This window comes from Equus asinus, chromosome 15 (assembly GCF_041296235.1).
Source record: "Equus asinus isolate D_3611 breed Donkey chromosome 15, EquAss-T2T_v2, whole genome shotgun sequence".
NCBI classification, from domain to species: domain Eukaryota; kingdom Metazoa; phylum Chordata; class Mammalia; order Perissodactyla; family Equidae; genus Equus; species Equus asinus.
The window spans coordinates 36,275,681-36,294,996 of NC_091804.1; the positions used below are offsets into that span (position 1 = coordinate 36,275,681).

General features: G+C 52.5%; 1 protein-coding gene across 2 annotated transcripts in view; it reads right to left on the reverse strand.

The window, feature by feature from the left end:
* CDH22 (cadherin 22) overlaps positions 1 to 19,316 on the reverse strand; it is a 123,830-nt gene that overhangs the window by 48,589 nt on the left and 55,925 nt on the right. For both annotated transcript variants that reach the window (XM_044748537.2, XM_070486009.1), the window contains exons 3-4: positions 13,281 to 13,575; positions 55 to 174 (exon numbers count right to left, since the gene is read on the reverse strand). In XM_044748537.2, the coding sequence (XP_044604472.1) occupies positions 55 to 174; positions 13,281 to 13,575 (415 nt within the window). The remainder of the gene's footprint in view (positions 1 to 54; positions 175 to 13,280; positions 13,576 to 19,316) is intronic.

The window sequence follows — 19,316 nt, forward strand, 5'->3', positions numbered from 1 at the left end:
CAGACCCGGCTCCTGGCTCCGCCCCTCTGCCCTTTGGCCGGATCCCGACCCTACCGGTCTTGGGGTCCACGGTGAAGTGGTGCTCTCCATCCAGCACGCTGTACACCAGCCGAGCACTACTGCCGTACGTGGGGTCATCTGCATCCGAGGCCATCACCTGCATCACCGACGTGCCTGGGCCCGGGGGACCAAGCGAGACAGGGGTCACCTGGGGTCGCTGCGCTCGTCCTCCCCACTTCTCCCCACCGCCAGAGAGCCGGGAGAGGAGACCCAGGCTGGAGGTCATTGAAGCCAGCCCCTCACAGTCCTCCTCCCCACATGGAGTCCCAACCCGCTTCCTGATCTGGGGCCTTCCTATTGGCGCAAGCATGATCATGGAGTCAGATGTGGATTCAAATCTCCCTTCAGTGGTTCCCAGCTGCAGGACTCTGGCAAGGGAAGGTAGCCTCTCTGAATCTGTTTCCTTGTCAGCAAAACGGGGATAATCCTAGTCCTCGACTTATGAAGTTGAAGGAATGCATTTTAAACTCAGTGCAGAATGGGCTCAGAGCAGCCTCTCAATGCGTGGTGGCAATTGTCATTTTCACCACTTAAGGTCATCACAGTTGGAGTTAGAGCCAGGACTGGAAACCTGGCGCCTGACTCCCAAAGCAGGGGTCTTTCTACCCACTCCAGCCCCTCCTGATTTCTCCAGGGAGTTCTGCCTCCTTCCTCCCCGTCCTCCTCACCACCCTACCCCAGCCACGGGGGCGGGCAGCCCAGAAGGATAACTAAGTTCAATGGGTCTCAGAGGCCAGTGTCTCTTGGTCCCCAGGCAGGAGAACAGCAGCACCCAGCTTTCCCTATGGGAAGTAGTTGGCTGTGGGCTCTAGTACCTTCCATGCCCCTCCCCCCAGGTACTCAGACAGTCCCCGCCCCCAGACACACGCACACTTATCCTCATGCTCCGCACGTAGGCTGCTAGGGAGAGTATAAATTGGATAAAAGTCCATCAAACAGCGGCAATTAAGTTATTGATTTTCGACGCTGCCTCATTAAACTGGGAGCGTCTCTCAGCCTGTCCCAGAGATGGCTCTAATTTGACATCATGTTCAATTTGACGAAAGCAGGGCTTGGGACAAGAGGCTGGACAGGGTGCGGGGGAGGGTGCGGTGGGGGAGGGATTGGATGGAGGGGCTGATCCACCCGAACCTTTCCAGAAAGGAGAGGGAGTCTTGGGGGCTGAGGGTATGACCCAAAGGGAATGAGACACAGCCCTCAGTTCAGGGAGACGCCCTCTTCTGGGTGCCCTGCTGGTGTGGGGATGGGGCTCAGGCCTCTTGAGGTTCTTGGAGGGGGGTCCTCCTGGGGCTGGGTTGGGCTCTCTGGGCCGGCAGGGCGGCATGTTGGGAGGTGAGGCCAGTTGACTGCCTGGCTAATGAGCGAGGCTCTGCAAGTGCTACTGCAGCAATTCTGCTAAGCCCAGCCCGCCGCCCGCCTCTCCCGCCTCCAGCCTGGGGCCCTCGATCATTCCAGACAGACACATGTATTTATTTTTCACTCTTTTGCATTTCTCATTTCCCTCTCCATGTCCCCCCTCCTAGCCCGAGCCTCCTAAACCGGCCCTGCAATGCGCCTCTCTCTTTGGCGGCTCCAGCTCCATGTCAACCACGTCAGAGTTGCCTGGAGAAGCTAGGGAAGAGGTCTGGGCAAGCCCCCTCCCTCTTGGTGCTTGGTGCCCAGGGATCTCCTATTCAGGGCCAAGGGCATGATCCCAGGTGCCTCCCATTATACAGAGAGAGGAGAAAGGAATAATCTCCTATTGAGCATCTGCTAAAAGACTGGCTTCACCAGCTACTTAAATCCGTCATCTCTAATCTTCATTGCGTCTCTGAGAGACAGAGTGGGCCCCCCAAATTACAAACAGGGGAAAAGACTTGATTGGGAGCAGAGAGTGAGTAAGTGGTAGGATTTGAACCCAGGGCTCTCTGATGACAAAACCCTTCTGGGTGCCAGAGGCAGCATAGGCACAATGACTGGAGAGGATGGCCCAGCGTATTGAGGCAAAATCAGTGACAGCCCTGTCACTTATTATCAGTTTGACCTTGGGCATGTCACGAATTCCTTTGTCCCTCAATTTTCTCGTTTGTGAAACGAAGGTGACAGTACTACCAAACTCCTGGGATCGTTTTGAGAATTCAAATAGATTTCCATGTTCAGCACCGAGGACAGTGTCTGACCCATGCTAAGAACTCGATAAAGGCAGGTTGTTGTTGTCTCAGGAGGCAATGCATACCGGTATACAATGGCACAAGCACGCCTCCCTCACAGACACACTGAAATGGGAGAAGATACATAAAGCATCAGGCTCATGGTGGGTGCTCAATAAACAGTGACTGTCGTAACTGTTATGAGAGAGGGTCTCCCCGTCACTCCCCCTGCATGTTCCCTCCACCCTCTGGGCAAGGCACAATGCTGGGCTGAGTGACTCCCCAGGGACATGGCTGAGCTCTCTCTCTCTCTTTCTCTCCTTGGCTGCATCCCAGGGACTCCCGCGGGGATGATGGAATCATTTCCCCAATCCGGGATTCTTTATTGCAGCCATTACAGTTAATGCCGACACGTGGGGATAGTGAAGGGTCAGTGATTCACCACTGGTTCACTAGGCCCTACACTCCTTCCTGTCTTCTTCACAAGTCAGCAGCTCCCCAGAATTGGAAGAAATAAGGGTTCCAGGCTTGTGGCTGCTGTGGGACCACCTCAGGTCACCGCCCACCCCCCCAGGTTCAGCAGTTTGTATTTTACAATGCACTGTCATGTCCACTCTCTTTCTTTCAGTCCTCATGCCAACTCCATGATGTAGATGCAGTGGGGGGCTGGTAAATGTGCAACCATCAGCTCCAGGGAGTGGAGGAGCAGAGAGCAATGTCCTGCTTTTTAGTGTTTGCTGATTTCCACGGTGTAAATACTCCCACCATGGCCAATTTCAAGCTACCAATGTATATCAAGTGGCTCAAGAAACTCCTGAAAATTAATATTTGGCTCTCATGAGCTGACAGGAGCTGACTCCAGTACAATCCTGTATCATTCCCATCTTACAGACGAGGAAACTGCTATGCACAGTGAAGGATGAAAATGCGAAACACTAATGAATAATAATGAAACCTATTGTCATATGTCATTATGCAATGATAATGATAGATGACATTTATTGAATAACTACTTTGTGATAGGTATATGATAAGCCCTTTATGTATGTTACCTCACGGAATTTATACAATAAAGCCTTGAAGCAGGCTCTCTTAAGATTCCCACCTTATGGATGACGAAATGGAGGCTGAATGAAGTTAAGTAATGAATCCCTTTGTACCTCAATGTCCTCGTTTGTGAAATGAGGGTAACAGTACTACCAAATTCTCAGGATCGTTGTGAGAACACAGATTTCCATGTTCAGCACCGAGGACAGTTCCCATTCAAGTTCACCTCTCAAGGAAGTAGGAGGGGTAGAATTCAAACCCAGGCCTATCTGATGTCAAAACTCACACTATCCTGCCTTACAAGCGAGGAGTAGGAGGGTCCATAGGAGTAGAAGTAGACAGCCAAGTAAGAGAGGGAAGAGTCAGAGAAAGGAGAGGGAAGGAAGAGGAGGGGCGTCGCAAGGAGTTGCGTTCAGGATTCTCCGGCCCCAACAGCTGGTTCAAGTTCAGACCTCCAGAAGCCCAGCCGGAATTGGCTGGGATGAGCTGTTCACTGTCCGTGGTGCTGCTGGCCAGCACTGCCGCTCACGTCAAGGGCCTCAATCCAGGCTGGCGTGGGAACCGATCCTTGGGTAAACAGGATCTCAGAGCCCAGGGCTCCATGTAGAATGTTAGATATGGAAGGCTGGCCCTTGGAGAGCACAGAAACCAGTGGTTCTCAACCTGGCTGCATATGAGAATCTCTTAGGAGCTTTAAAATAAAACTGACGTGGAACCACATCCCAGACCAATTCCGTAGGACTCTCTTGGGGTGCAGTGCAGGCAAGGGCATTTTTAAAAGCTCCCAGATTGATCTAAAGTGCATCCTAGGCTAAGAACTGATGCTCCAGACCCAACCCCTGATTAAACTGATCAAGAAACTGAGTCACAGAGAGACTCAATGACTTTTCCAAGGTTACATCATTAGTAAATGGTAGGGAAAGACTCAAATCCAGGTCTGTGTAGCCAGCATATCACCCTCCTGGACTCACTGTGTCTGTACTGAGACCAACACTCAGAAGAAAGCAGCAAGGATGATGCATGCCACCAAGTCAGCTGTGCTCCTCCCACACAAAATCAGCACGAGAAGTTGAACATTCCTGAGAGGGATGCCCATCTCAACTCCATGGAGACCAGTGCTGGGGTGGGGGAGGGTGGTCTTTGGCATCATAAAGTCCTGGGTTCAAATCCCACTGCTTCCTCACTCTGTGCCCTCAGTGAAGTCCTTCCCCTATTTAACTTGTTTCCTCATCTGTAATTTAGAGGGGCCCACTCTGCCTCTCAGAGATGCTATGAGGATTAGAAATGATGGATTTAAGTGGCTGGTGAAGCCAGGTAGGTAGTGGGTGCTCACTGGGAGATTATTCTTTTCTCCTCTCTCTGTGTGGTCAGAAGATCTCTGGGGCCGGGTCCTTGGCCCTGAGTAGGAGACCCCTGGGCACCAGTATCAGACAGGAGGGGGCTTGCCCACCCCTCATCTCTGGTTCACCTGAGTGGTTCTGACAAGGTTCATCATAGAGTCAGAATTGGAACTCATGTCCTGGCTCCCAGACCAGAATTATTTCCTATCTTGTTCCTTAACACTTGCTATCTGTGAGGTCCAATTGAGCTTCAAACTTGGGCTCCAGAACCTTCAGGAGGAGCCCCCACTGGCTCAGGGAGGAGGAGGTGCTGTGTGGAGTGGAGCTCCGGGGTTGAAGACATAAATTTTCATTCCAGCCCTGTTCTCAGCTGTCTGTGTAGCTGTGGGAAAACTACCTGACCTAACTCGGCCTCAGTTACCCTTCTGTAAAATGGAGACAACACTTTATCCTTCCCACCTCACTGGGCGAGAGAGACCCCTTAATGAGATGAAAAAGATGAAGAACTTTGGAAAAGAACAGACTCCTCAACTGAGGTGGCCAAGTGTCATTATTATGAAGATGTTTGTAATTATTATCATCCTGCCTCTTCCCCACTTCCTTTTGCTGCCCTGCTGGGCCTGGGGAACCCTCGGCTCACATTTAGCTTCTCAAACATTTATAAAAAATGAATCCCACCCCCTGCTGTTGCTAGAACAGCACCGAATGCCTTCTATTAAAAATTAAAAACCACTTGTCGAGTCCCTGGGAACATTCAGATTACACAGGAAACAAGCCCCTTCTCAAACTACCCCCACACTGCCTCCTATCAACTCCCTCTTTGATCATCACTTACAATGCCGGCTTGCTAGGTTAGCCTCGACCCAGCATCAGCCGCCCAGCCAGGGCAGCCTAATGTAGACGAATGACACACAGGAGATGAAGGAAAGCGGCTTCATGGAAGGGAGGGGTCGCAGGATAGAGGGGGAGGAAGCAGGCCCAGTGACAAGTGACAGAGAAGGGGGCACAGAGAGATGGGGCAAGAAAATGGGTCAGAGACAGAGGGATAAGGGACAGAGGGACAGAGATACAGAGATACCCAGACACAGAGGGAAAAATTAAGACAGAGACAAAGAGATGAGGGTCAGAGAGTCAGAGATACCTAGAGACAGAGAAAAAGTGGGACAGAGAGACAGTGTGGCAGAAGCAGGTAGAAATACAGAGATAAAGTCAGAGAGCAGAGTTCTATAGAAACAGAGACAGACAGAGATACATATGAAGCAAGAGGAGAGCGGGAGAGGGCGGAAGAAAGACAAGGAGAAGAAAGACAATTTTGACCTGACGGGATCCGAGCCCTCCTATGTCACAGACACAGCTCTCCAGAGGCTCCAGGGAACTCTGGATCACCCTACCCTTACCCTGTTTCTCCTCATGGATCCCAGCCATGGACTCGCCCATGCAGACACTTGAGTGTGTGTGGATATCTGATCTGTCCCCCCGAGAGAGGGGACTCTCCTACCGTCCCAAACTGAGACCCGTATGCTCTTCCGTCCTCTCCAAGTTTAAAAGAGACCTTCTAGGGGCCAGCCCCATGGCCAAGTGGTTAAGTTCACATGCTCTGCTTCAGTGGCCTGGGGTTCCCCAGTTTGGATCCTGAGTGTGGACCTACACACCACTCGCCAGGCCATGCTGTGGTGGCACCCCACACAGAAGAACTAGAAAGACTTACAACTAGGATAGACAACTATATACTGGGGCTTTGGGGAGGAAAAAAAAAGAGGGAGGTTGGCAACAGATGTTAGCTCAGGGCCAATCTTCCTCACCAAAAAAAACAGAGAGAGAGAGAGAGAGACCTTCTGTTACTGGTCTAGTCTCCTTGTTTGAGACAGCAGCATTCTAAGTGTCTGCAATAACATCCCTCCGTCAGTTGCAGAAAACAAACGTTTTTTGCTTATAACTCAGTTTTGTTCAGTCACCCAACATCTACAGAGCACTCACTATGTGCTGGATCCTTGAGGGCAGGATGGTGGCTTTGTCACCTTGTACCCACTCTCATGCGGGCACAGGGCCTGGCATAGAGAGGGTGCTCATGTTTGTTGAATGATTTGTTCACGGAAAAGATGAAGAAAGACATGGCCATTCCTCCCCGTCCAGATTATCTGGGCCATGGGGCTGACTCCTGAGGGCCGGGGCCTCTGCTGCTCTCTGCCACCTCTCTGCACCAGAAACCTCCCGTCCCGTCCCCCCCATCCTGGGTGGTAAGAGCCAGTGCCGTTGCTAGGCAAGGAGATATTGCACATATAGATCTTCCTGGACTTTAATTAAAAACATCTTTAGAAGTTGTCTCTGCAGAGGCCAGCGATTGATTCCCGGCTCGGGCCTGAGGGCTGCTGAGCCACACTCTCTCCAGCTGCAGACGGGACAATTGGAGGCTCCCAGCCTGCTGCTGCCCTCCCCACATGAGGCCCTTGGGGAACACCCTGCCTCCCACCTTCCTCCTTTCCTCTCCGCCACCGTCCCCCAAGCACTGGATTTAGCAGTGAGATGATGCGCTCTCCCAATTTTATATCCCTTCCCCTCTTGAGCCTCAGTTTCCTCAGCTGTAATGAGGGTGTCAACACCTAACCCAAGGGAGTTCCTGGGAGGAGGAAATGAGGTTAGGGATGTGAGAGTGCTTTGCAAGCTGTCAAGTCCTGTGCACGCTAAAGAAATGGTTGTAATGGTGTCCCATGCGTGCCGAGGCAAGCAGCTTGGGTTCGGGTTCCGGGTTCTGGGTCTGGTTCTGGCTGCAGCTCTTACTCTGCAACCTCAGGAAAGTTACTTTATCTCTCTCTGCATTTATTTCCTCATTGGTAAAATGAGGCCAGTAATACCTGCCCTGCTTATTCCCCGGGATTGTGAGAATAAAGGGAAATAGGTCTGTGAAAGCAGTGTTGGCTGACAGCCCTTATTTAGTGAATGTCCGATGAAGTGCCTACTGTACTACAAAGCAGCCTTTCCCATCTATTACAGGTGCTGCTCACAGAGGAACTGGAATACACGGGAAACCGGCTGTGGCAGGGCCCCGGTGCCCCAATCCTATGGTCCAGCAATGGCAATCCTACAGCGTATGAGCCACCACGTTCTCCTTCCTTCGCTAGCAGCAGACATCGCTAATCAATTCTGCTATTCTTTCCTGTTGAGCCTGAATGAGACCTCAGACTCTTTCTCAACACAGCCCTATTGTCACTACCAATTGATCAGAGTTGGCACCAGAGATGAAACTGATCTGCCACCACTCTGAGGTCAGGGGCAGTGTCCTGCTCATCTCTGCATCTCCACATGCCCAGCAAAGTGCCACGTATATAATAGGCACGAATATGTGTTTCTTGAATTGAAAGCAACTCCTTCTTTTTATATTCCCTTGGGGCTATATATAAAGTAGGTGCTAATAAATGTTTGCTAAGTCGGGCAGCTCATCTTTGCAACCCCTACAGAGTCAAGTACACCGGAGGCCTTGTACATAATGGGCGCTAATAAACATTTGTGGATTTAATTCAGTTACTTATCTTTACACCCCCTGCAGTGTCCAGAATAAAGTAGTAGCTAATAGATGTGTGTGGGGTTGAACTCCTCACTTCTGTATCCTCAACAGGGCCAAGTACATTGTCTTACACATAGTTGGCATTAATAAGTAGGTGGAGCTGAACTGGGCATGGGAGTCATGTGAAATCCTCTTCTTGCCCACTGGTCAGCTTGTGACACCCCAGGGAAGAGGTCTGCCTCTCCCCCCCCCCAAATCTCAAGAAATTATCTAGTCCAATTCTTTTCTATCAAAACGTACTCCCATGTTGATTTCATCTAGCCTCAAGCTTTAAACTCCCCGTCTCTGCTGGTGACCTCCAAAGGTGTATCTCTAGTCCTGATCTTGCTCCTGACCTCCAGACTCAGAGATCCAGCTGTCCCCTTGACAGCTCCACTTCTAGGAGACATCTCAATCTTAACATGTCTGAGAGTGAGTTCTTCATTTTGGGCTGCGAACTCGCTCTTCCTGGCGCATTCCCCATCTCAGCAAGAGCAGCTCCGTCCATCCAGTTGCTTAGGCCAAACTTCAGCATCACGCTTGTCTTGTCTCTCTTACTCCCCACATCCAATCCTTCATAAACCCTGTGGGCTCAACCTTCAATGGACATCCAGAATCCCGTATCTTCCCGCCGCCTACACTCATCCAAGGCCCCGTCACCTCTTGCCTGCGCGATCGCAGCTGCCTCCTCACTGATCTCTCTACTTCCATCCTTGCCTCCTACAGTCTATTTTCAACATGGCAGCCAAGAAGTCATCCTCTAAAAATGTAAGTTGGATATTGTCACTCCTCTACTCCATATCTCACTCAGAGTATAACCGAAAACCTTTCAACATCTACAAAGTCCTATGTGATCTGGCTTCTGGTACCTCTTGTGACCTACTTGGACACTTTCCCCCTCCTTTACTCCTCTCTTCACCCACATTGACTTTCTTGCTACGGCTCAAACATGACAAGCACGCTATGCCTCAGGACCTTTGCACCTGCTGTTCCCTCTGCCTGAAACATTCTTCCTCTAGCTTAGTGGTTCTCCAAGTGTGGTCCCTGAACCAGCAGCATCAGTATCACCTTGGAATTTGTTAAAAATACAAACATTTCTGAATCAGAAACCCTGGGGGTAGCGGGTGGCAATCTGTGTGTCAACAAGCCTTCCAGGTAACATGGATGCACAAGAAAATATGAAAACCACTGTTTCACATAGCTCCTTGGCTCCTTCAGATCTTTGTTCAAATGGCCTCCTATAAAAAGAAAGACCTTCCTTGACCCCTCTATCTAATAGCACTCCCCCAACATAACTCCCAATTCCCTTATTCTTCACAGCACCGACAGCACAGGGCATAGAGTCTATTGGTTTGTTTATTTCTCTCCCATCTCTCTCCCTGCTCCATACGCAGGCTTCCTATAAATCCCCAGTGCCTGGAACAGTGCCTGGCACAGAGCAGGCAACTCAAATATCTGGGGCTGAACGAACCCCTGAATGCTCAGAAGGGAACTTGAGGCTCAGAGAGGGGCACGGAATTGCCGAAGGTCGGGGGGAGCAGGCCCTGCTTCGCTCCGTCGGGCTCAGTGTGGCTGGCACGCCCCTCCTCACAAGCGTGGCTCATCAGAGGCCCCCGGCACACTTCTCTTCGCTTTTAAGCTGCGAGTGGTTTAATTTGTGAGCGCTGCTGCCTTTCATGTCCCAAGCTGCGTCCGCGCTCCCTCAGATCTCCAAAGCCGCCCAGACCCCAGTGCCGCGTGTCGGCCCCGCCCCCCTCAGCCCGGATCAGGAGGCTCGGTAATTGTGACTGATTTTCAAAGTGGCCTGGAGTCACCGCAAGCACCCGGTGTCGGATTTGCTTCCCCTTCAAAAAGTTGCTCAAACGAAATAAACTAATTTAATTTCTGCTTCCTCCCTCCCCCTCCTGGGCTCCCCGGCTTGTCCAAGTCGAGTCCCCCCGCCTGCCTTTCTCCTGAGTGGAATGTCAGCGTCAGGGCTGGGAGAGGCAGCTGAGGCTGGCCCGGGGCTCCTCAGGCCAGTGCCCGGGAAGCTGGGGGCCGGCTCTGCCTCTTACTCTCTGGGTGACCTTGAACAAGTCCTTGCCCTCCTCTTGGTCTCAGTTTCCCTATGTGTGACACCAGGACCCTTGCCCCTCCAACAGCCTGGGAGCCAAGCCCAGCGACTTGCTCGGTCACTGACTTGCTGTGACTGTGGGTACATCTTCTCTCTCTGAGCCTCGGTGCCCCATCTGTTCAATGGCGATGCTACCAGCAGTCTTGCCACCTCTCAGGGCTGCAGTGAGAGTGAAGCGGTGATGGACAAGCCACCTGGTGGATAGGGGGCCGCCCCTCCCTCTGGAGCCCCCAGCCCCAGCCCCATCCATTTTCCAGGCTGCAGCAGAGGCAATGCTCTAAAATGCAAGTCTGCCCACGCCACCTCCTTGCTTAAGCCTTTCCCGGGCTACGTCCTTCAGATGTGACTCCCGTTTCCTCCTCCAGCCTCATCTCTCGCCCCCTTTCTGGTCTTTTCCATGTGGAAATGTGCAGGTCACTTTTGGGTGAAGAGACACAGGGCCATGTCTTCTTAGGCTAGAGTCTGGGTCCCAGAGTGGGGGCTGCTGGACCTGGGAAGTCAGGGCCTTGAGCCACCTCTGACTTGCTGTGTGACCTTCGACACATCACTGCTCCTCTGAGCCTCAGTTTCCCCACTTGCAAAATTGATTTCTAAGCACTTGCTGAGCCCTGAAAATCCGTGGGTCTTTGCCACTGGCAACTTCCAAATGTATCTCTCCAGCCTGGACCTTTCCTTTGAGCCTGTATATTGAACTACGTTTTTCAAGATCTCCACTTGGCTTTCTAATAAGTACTTCCAGCTTAGCACGTCTGAAACCAAGCACCTGATTTCCCTCCGTCCCCCGAATCTGCTCCTCCACGGCTTCTCCCATCTCAGTCAGTGGGAATTCCGTCTATTTAATTGCCCAGGTCAAAATCTCGGTAGTCATCCTGGAATTTTCTTTCTCTCACACCCCACATCCAAACCATTAGCAAATGCTTTCAGCTCTACTTTCAAAATATATCTAAAAGTCGACCTCTTTTCAATACCCTTGCTGGTACCGCCTTGTCCTAAGCCACCATCATTTCCTGCCTGGGTAATTGCAATATCCTCTTCAGTGGACACTCTGCTTCTGCCCTCACCCCTCCCCCACATCTAATCTTCATGGAACAGCCACAGGACCCTGTTAAAGCCAAGTCAGATCATGTCACTCTTCTGGACAAGTCCCTCCGCTGACTTCCCAGCTCGCTCAGCATAAAGGCGAAGCCCTGACTATGGGCTACATGGCTGCGTGATCTGCTCGCCTCTCCACTTCTCCTCGGGGCCTTTGCACAGACTGTTCCCTCTGCCTGGAATGCTCTTCCCCCAGGGCCCATGCCCTTGGGATCTCTGCTTCAATGTCACCTCCTCAAGAAGCCTTCCCAGACCAATGATCTGTTCATTTACTTGCTTCCTGCCTGTCCTCTCCAGCCAGAACGTGCCCTCCATAAGAGCAGGGAAACTTGCCCGTCTTCATTGCTGTGTCCCCAGTGCCTAGCACATGTCCTCATACGTACTCGTTAAATGAAACACTCAAATAGACACAGAGCATGTCACGTGCACGCACAGGCCTTAAGGTGTCATCCAGCTGGCCATGCATGTGCATACCAGTAGACCTGTGGACCTGTGTGTGTGTGTGTATGCCAGCCTGCACTCACATTCACAACCTCACCCTTCCCGCTCCCCCGCCATCCCTTTGCGCTCACTATTTGCTCCGGTCCACTTCCTCCTCCGCCATTCCTGGCAGCCTGTTCATTACCTGCCAATCTGCCAGATTTAGCTCAATCAGAGGAAGCTGGGGCTGACTGCCCTCTGCCAAGAACCCAAATACCTCGGCTTCTGACATGCAGCCGCAGCACTGCAAGACCTACAGAGAAGCAGCGCCGAGACCTCAGCCACAGTGTGTTAGCAACAGAATGCGGTATTTAGGACCTGGAGCCACTGCTCCCTGGCCAGGTGGCTTGCAGGTGACCTAGGTTAACGTGGTGGGGAAGGCGATGGCAGCTACAGGCTATGCCCCTCACCCCACAACTCCAGCCTCTACCAGGAGCCCCAGGCGGAGTGGGGCCCTGATGGTCAGACAATGGTTTGTGGGCCCCACAGTGGGAGAGGGAAGATCCGTCCAACCTTTAGCTTCAGGGCCCCGCTGCCGCATGAACAAGAGTTTCTGAGAATGGGAGGCCTGAGGTCTCCCTGCAGAGGTGTTTCAGTGGGTGTGCTCCTTTTTCTACGTGTACAACTGTGTATGCCCAGTGCCCCTGGGTGTTTGCAGCCATGCCAGGTGTACGCAGCCGAATCTGTGTCTGGGGGCTCAGCCATCTCTGGGAACCTGTGTCCCCAGGGGGCTGGGTTCCCTGTGGGCAGGAATGATGCTGTCTGGATGCTGTCGTGACATCTGGCTGTGCCTGTGCCTGCCTGTGGCTACCCTTGTGGGGAGCCTGGTCCCCAGTGGTAACGTCTGGTTGTGGCTTTTGCCTGCGTCTCCGCAGGCGGCTGTGTCTGTGCCTGAGCTCCAGCTGTGTGAGGAGCTGTTTCCTGGGTGGGGTTTTTTGTGGCTGCGTCACAGCTGTGACGCTGCGTCCGGTTGTGCATTTGGGCTTGTTTCAGCTGCGTCCCACTCTGGTTGTTTCCGGTTGTAGGTGTGCCCGTGTTCAGTTGTGCCTGAGGCTATGTAGGGCTTGTGGCCAAGGGCTGTGCTGTGTCTGTGTGTGTGACTGTCCCCATTTTGCCTTGTGTGGAGCCGGGCCTGAGTGTGGCTGTGTACAGGTGGACTCCTGAGCTTGTCCGGGGGGCTGGGCCTGTGTGTGTGACTGCATGTGGGTCCATGACCATGTCCAAGTGTGTCGCTGTGTCCACATGTAGGCCACGTCCACGTGGGGACTGTGTCCACGTGTATATCTGAGGTCACTTGTGTGCCTTTGTCCAGGTCTGTGGCTGCAACTGTGTTCAGGACTGTGCCTGAGGCAGTTTCTGTCTCTCCTGCCCTCCCCAGAGTGTCAGCCACTCCCCCCAGCAGGCTCCCACTCAGAACCTGGCCGCTCCCTTTCCCCCTCACCCTGGCTCGCCGCCACCCCCCAGAGCCCGCAGCCCACCTGTGGGTGAGAGCTCGGCCACACTGCCAATGTAGGGGCCATGCAGGAAGCGGGGCTCGCTGTCGTTGATGTCTTGCACCTTGATGATGAACTCCGACTCGGGCTCCAGGAGACGGTTGGTGGCGCGGTCCCGAGCCTGGGCCCGCAGTGTGTAGAAGGTTTTCTGCTCCCGGTCCAGGCGCTCCATGGCGTGGATGTCACCCGTCAGCTCATCAATCAGGAAGATGGTCCCAGCCCCCTCGCCTGAGATGGTGTACTTGATGGCCCCGTCACCCTCGTCTGAGTCCGAGTGGATCTGGGGGGAAGCGGGAGGAAGGCAGGATGGAGACTGGGTGGAAGACACTCTCAGCCTCTGCCCTCAAGTCCCATGGGGGGCCTGTTCCTTAGCCCATCTCTCCTTCGACATACCCATCCTTCAGTGAAAACACTGAGGCGGGGGAAGTCATGCTGCACCCCAGTCCCAGGCCTCACCTTCCCCCCTGCAGCCAGAGCTATCAGTCTCAGAGGCAGACCTGAACACATCTCCCCTGCTTGCAACTCTTCCATGGCTCCCCATTATCCTTACAAAGATGTCCAGAGCCACCCCCACACCTCCCTGCTCCTGCTCTCAGCACCCTCTCCTTATTTCTCTGCCTATAGAAGTCTACTCATCTGCAAGGCTCAGTTCAAATGCCACCTCTTCCCACAAGCTTTTCTGGACACCCGCCCCCATTCCCTCCGAGATCTCTGCAGTACGTCAAACCATTATGATGTTCAGCTAGTCGGATCGCTGTAGCCAGTGCTTCTCAAACCTTAATGTGCATGCAAATCACCTGAGGATCTTATTAAAATGCAGATTCTGACTCAGTAGGTCTGGGGTGGGGCTCTCAGAGTTTCCATTTCTAACAAGCTTCCAAACGGCTGTCCATGACCTCACTCTGAGTTATAGGTCCAGTCTCCCCAGGCCCCAAGCCCCCAGAGGCGGGTATCTTACTCATCTCAGTATCTGCAGAGCCAGCCTCAGAGCCTGGCACACGGTGGGGACAGGGCGTGAAGGGAGGGAGGAGGAAGAGAATGCAAACCAAAGGAGCACCTCCTGTGTGCCTGGCCCTGCGCTAAGCAATTTACATACTGATTTAGTTCAAGGTTCTTAAAAAAAAAAAATCTCTTCTAGAGTAGGTTTTGGTATCCTCATTTTGCAGATTTTTTTTTCTTCATTTTCCTACTGAGGATTAGAGAAGTGGGATGATTTGCTCAAGGTGAGATCATTAGAAGAACTGGGCTGGTCCATAGCCATGGCTTCCTCAAGCCTCCTGGAAGGAGCTCATAGGGAGGAAGACGCTGCACAGCCCGGCTGTGGCTCCAGCATCCTCTCCCTGTGTGTCCTTACACACGTCACTGCACCTCTGGGGACCTCCGTCGCCTCCTCTGTAACATGTGGATCATAACGGTACCTACCTCCTAGAGGTGTTGGGGGACTGAGTTGAAAGGCCACATGAGGCGCTTAGAACCTGCTTGGCACCATGTGACACAACATTTAGCAGCCAGCATGGCAGGGGCGCTGCCCACGGAGTGTACTGCAGCGGGGCCCCTGCTGGGCCAGGCAGGAAACCTTTGGTTGCTGGATCACAGAGAGGCCTGAGGGGCCGGGGGTTGGGGAGAAGAAGAGAGGGACTATTTCCTGCAGGTAGAGAGCTTTCCCACTATTTTAACGACGAGTACAACTCTACTGACATGTGTTACCTGAGAATCAGCCCTGCCTGAGACACGATGTGTCCGATAAATGGTCACTATCGTTATTATTCTATTATTCCTAAATGCTGGCTACATATAACTGTGATTTAATCCAGACACCGTTAGGCTTCAGATCCATCCCAGGCTGTTTTCACTGCGCTGCGATCTCCTGGGCAAGGAACCAACAAGAAGACTGTTCTCTCAAACAGGAACACCCGAGTCCTCAGCCTCCGATGCCCAAATCTCCGAGGCAGCTCTCAGCAGAGGAAAATGTGTCTGACGACGCGGGTGACCTTGGGCGTGTCCCTGCTCCTCTCTAAGCTTCCGCAGAGACGGGGTGTGAATGAGAGAATCCCTGAGGCCCTTTCGGGCCAGGATGCCGTGTCCCCCAGCCCACTGGGCAGGATAACAGATACCAATGAAGTCGCCACGAAGGGGGACGAAAACCCACCCCCTGCCACGCGGGAGGAGCCCGGGTATAAATTCTGCTGGCGGAACTTTGTGTCTGAAAGGTGGATTATAGAAGTGCCATTTGGAAGATTGAATGGCCCATAAACATTTTCATATTTCATTAGCCGATTAATGGGCATCTCTCTCTTTTTGGCGAGTCTGCTGATTCTCAGCAGAAATTGCGGGGAGTAAATGGAAGCGGCTGGTGGAACCTTTCTGGGTCCCCGTCCTGTTATAGATTGCCCCAATTAATGCCCGTCCTGGGCTCCACCGAGAAGCCTTCTTCCTGTCCAGTTACTGTTAATAGATTTCTCATAAGTGGCTGGATTGTAAAAACCTCATAACTCAGTTTAATGCCCCCAATAAAATTATCTCAGGATGTCGGCCCTGAATCATTGGCAGTGCTGGGCATGAGGAGTCCTGTCTCTCCTCTTGCTCTTTATGCTTTTCTCCACCTTGGCCCAGGGGAGATGGGGACAGGAGAGGGTGGCTATGTTCCCTGTTAGGGAGCCTCCAGCCGCTTCCCAATCAGACCCGTTGTCTGCTTGTTTAATCGGCAAACATTTCTGAGCAATGTGGCAGAACAGATACCATTTGGGAGGATGTTTAACAGCTATAATCTTATTAGTTTTATCACTGGCATATGAAAGATTATCATGCTTTCTATTTCTCAGATGAGACAACTGAGGCACAGAGAGGGCAAGTCATTTGCTTTGTCACACAGCGAAGCGTGGGAAGCCAAGTTCCTGATCCCATCACTCATTAATGTTGTGACCACAGGCTTGTTAATTTTACCTCTTGGAGTCCGTTTCCCACCTGTGAAGTCAGTTTAAGCCCTACCTGGCGCAGGCATGGTGAGGACGAAATGAGAGCACGTTTGTAATGACCCAACACTCTGTAAATGGCTGTTTCCTTCCCTTTCTGTCTCCTGGGTCTCCATCATGCCCCTGTAGCCCTCGTATTTTAACTCAGACCCTGGACAGGAGTCACTTACTAGTGAAGAGTGGGGAGGAGGGAGTGGAACCCAGCACTGAGGTCATCGATGTTCTTCCGTGAAGAATGACACACAGCTCACTCGGGGGCCCAGTAGCTACTCTCTGGGGACTGCAGAGTCAGACAAGGCTGGTGGGCTGTGCAGGAGCTGAGACCTTCAGATTTGGGCTGGACTGGGGCTGCCTGCCCTGCCTGCCTGGGTCCTGGCTCGGAGGGGAGAGGCGCCGTCTGGGGCTTTTCCCCAGGAGGACATTTCTCAAGACTCTCAGCCATGAGTGGAGGCTGGAGGATGATGCTCTCATTTATTGAGTGCCTACTATGTGTCAGACATGCAGGCCTCTGCAGAAGTCTAATTTAACTTTGTGGCGTATATAAATATGTCCCCATTTTCCAGGTGAAAAGACTGAGATGGGCCCAGGTCTGCTCGACTCCAATGCCCAGGCTGGTCCCTCTGCAGCCTCTGGAACCTGCTGAGTCAGCTTCTGGCTAAGGAAGAGGGAGAAAGGAGGAGGGGTGGGCTGCAGGGCAGTCACTGGGCTGCCGGGCTGGGAGAGAGGCCTGGACACCAGTCTTCTGCCCTGAACTTACAGGCCACAGCCATTGGTGGCCTCTATTCTTCAATCTGAGCCTTTATTTCATTATTCAGAAAAGGACTTCAAATCACAAATTAGGAGAGATGGCGGGGTTTAGATTCAGGAACAGCCGGGCGCCAGCTTCAGCTCTGTCACTGACCTGTTGCATAGCCCTGGGTAGGAGGCTGCCCTTCTCTGAGCCTCAGTTTTCTCATCTGTAAATCAGACTGATAGTGCTTCGCTACAGTTTCAAAGATTCGGGAGATAATATGTGGACGCTCCTGGCACACAGTAGGTACTCAGTGCAGCTCAGTCCCCTCTCCTTTTCCGGCCCTGGTCTCCAGTGGGATTGCAGGCCACCCAGCACATCCCGCATCTCCTGATACAAGAACCACAGGCTCTAATCCTGACGCACTGGAGACCAGGGGCCATCCTCCTGTCCTTCCTTGTCTTTTACACGTAGCTGTTTCCTCCATCAGGCAGCCCTCTCAGACGCCCTCCCATTTGGTTGAAGAGTCCCTACCCTGCTCTGCACCCCTGCCCCAAGCACACCCTCTCTGCTCCACCCTCCCCTGTGACACCGCGGTATCAAACATTGTCCCCGCAGCCGTCACGGGCCTCAGGGGCACGGACTAACTTTGATTCCTCTCTGTCTGGACTCCCCATGCCTGGCACACTCTAGGTGCCCTGATAGCGCCTGCAGAGAAAGTACAGGAGGAGTGACAGAGTTGAATGTGAATGTGTGAATGTGTGTGTGTGTGTGTGTGTGCACACGAGAGTGTGAGGTTTTGAGCTCCTTGCGGGTCAAGCATATGGCTTCGGTTCCATCTCCCCAGCACCCAGCACAGAGCACAGCACCAAACATACTGAATAAACAAATGATGAAATACACACCTGTCATTGGGATTCCCCAACTGTCTTCTGGGGTCTGTTCAATCTCAGGTCCACGTGAACGAGACTAGGAGGAGAGGCCCTGGGCACACTTCTAGACCCTCAGTGCTGTCTCATAATGATCTTGTGAATCAGAGATTATTCTCTCCCCATTGTACAGTTTGGCAAACTGAGGCTCAGACAGGGCCCATATCCCGCCTAAAGTCACACAGCTAATAGGAAACAGACCTGAAGCCTGTCTAAACCCACATCCTGGGTTCTTCCCACTGCATCAAATGTGGACAGCCCCGGAGGAGATTCCTCCTCCTTATGCCCCAGCCCTGGATCACAAACAACGTGAAAAACATAAGAGTGATGGCTTCTCATCCCAGGGGGCTGAAAAATGGGATTTATGAGGCCATTAATTACTTCCTCCTAATTAAATCAAAATTAAATGCGAACAGAGGTACGTTTTCCTTATTAAAGACAATTAAACGGACAGTGCGGCTACGCAAATAAAACGAGCCCAGGATTTAAACGGAAAGCAAATCAAATAAAGAGGCTCCCCCAGCATGAGGGGTCGGTTCAGGCCTGCGCTACTTGTAAACTGGAGTTCATCAATTTTCTTTAAGTATTAGCAACTTAATTAAATCTGCTCTCCTCCCCAATTTAATCCTGCCGTATATCTAAAATAGATCTCGGCGCCCACAGGAGTTGGTCATAAGTGCTGACCCCATAATTCTATCTTTTTTTAAAAAAATTAAAAATCCTACAAAATCCACATCCAGCTGACAGAAGCCTCGGGGGAAATTACAGTTCGGAAAAGGGATTAGTCAACGTAGCCAGATTGTATGGAAATACTGGGAGGTTGCTTTGAGGGTGGGTGTCATGAGAAGGCGAGGGGAAGAGGTGAGCCGGGGCTGCAGGGGAAGCAGGCCTGGGAGGGAGCTGTTGGTGCGGGGCCTCGCGACAATCACGGGGCCCGGTGGTTCCTGCGGGTGCCGACAGGAACCTGGTGCTGAGTGATGCAGGCGGTTGCAAAATAGGTTACCGTTGGGCGCCCGGGGTTAACTCCGCGGATGGTGCTGTTGCTAAGCTACCTTTGGAATTCGACAAGGACGGATGCTCCGAGCAGCTCCCTGGGGCGGGGGACCGGGAAGCAGTGAATTAACTGAAACTGTGGAGAAGTCCTTTCTCCCTGAAGAGCGAGAGAGCGTGGTCTGAGTGTGTGCATGTGTAAGCATGCGTGTGCACACACAACCACTTGTACAAACGTGGGACTCGGCTGCAAAGGGAATAAGTGGTTTTTAAAAGCCCAAGCTCATATTCCTGGAGTAAGGGGTGGGCTAGCAACCGTCTCCCCTGACTTTGTGGTGAGAAACTAGGACATCACGTGGCGAAGAATGCTTTCAGGATTCGGGGCAAGGGGTTTGTAGCG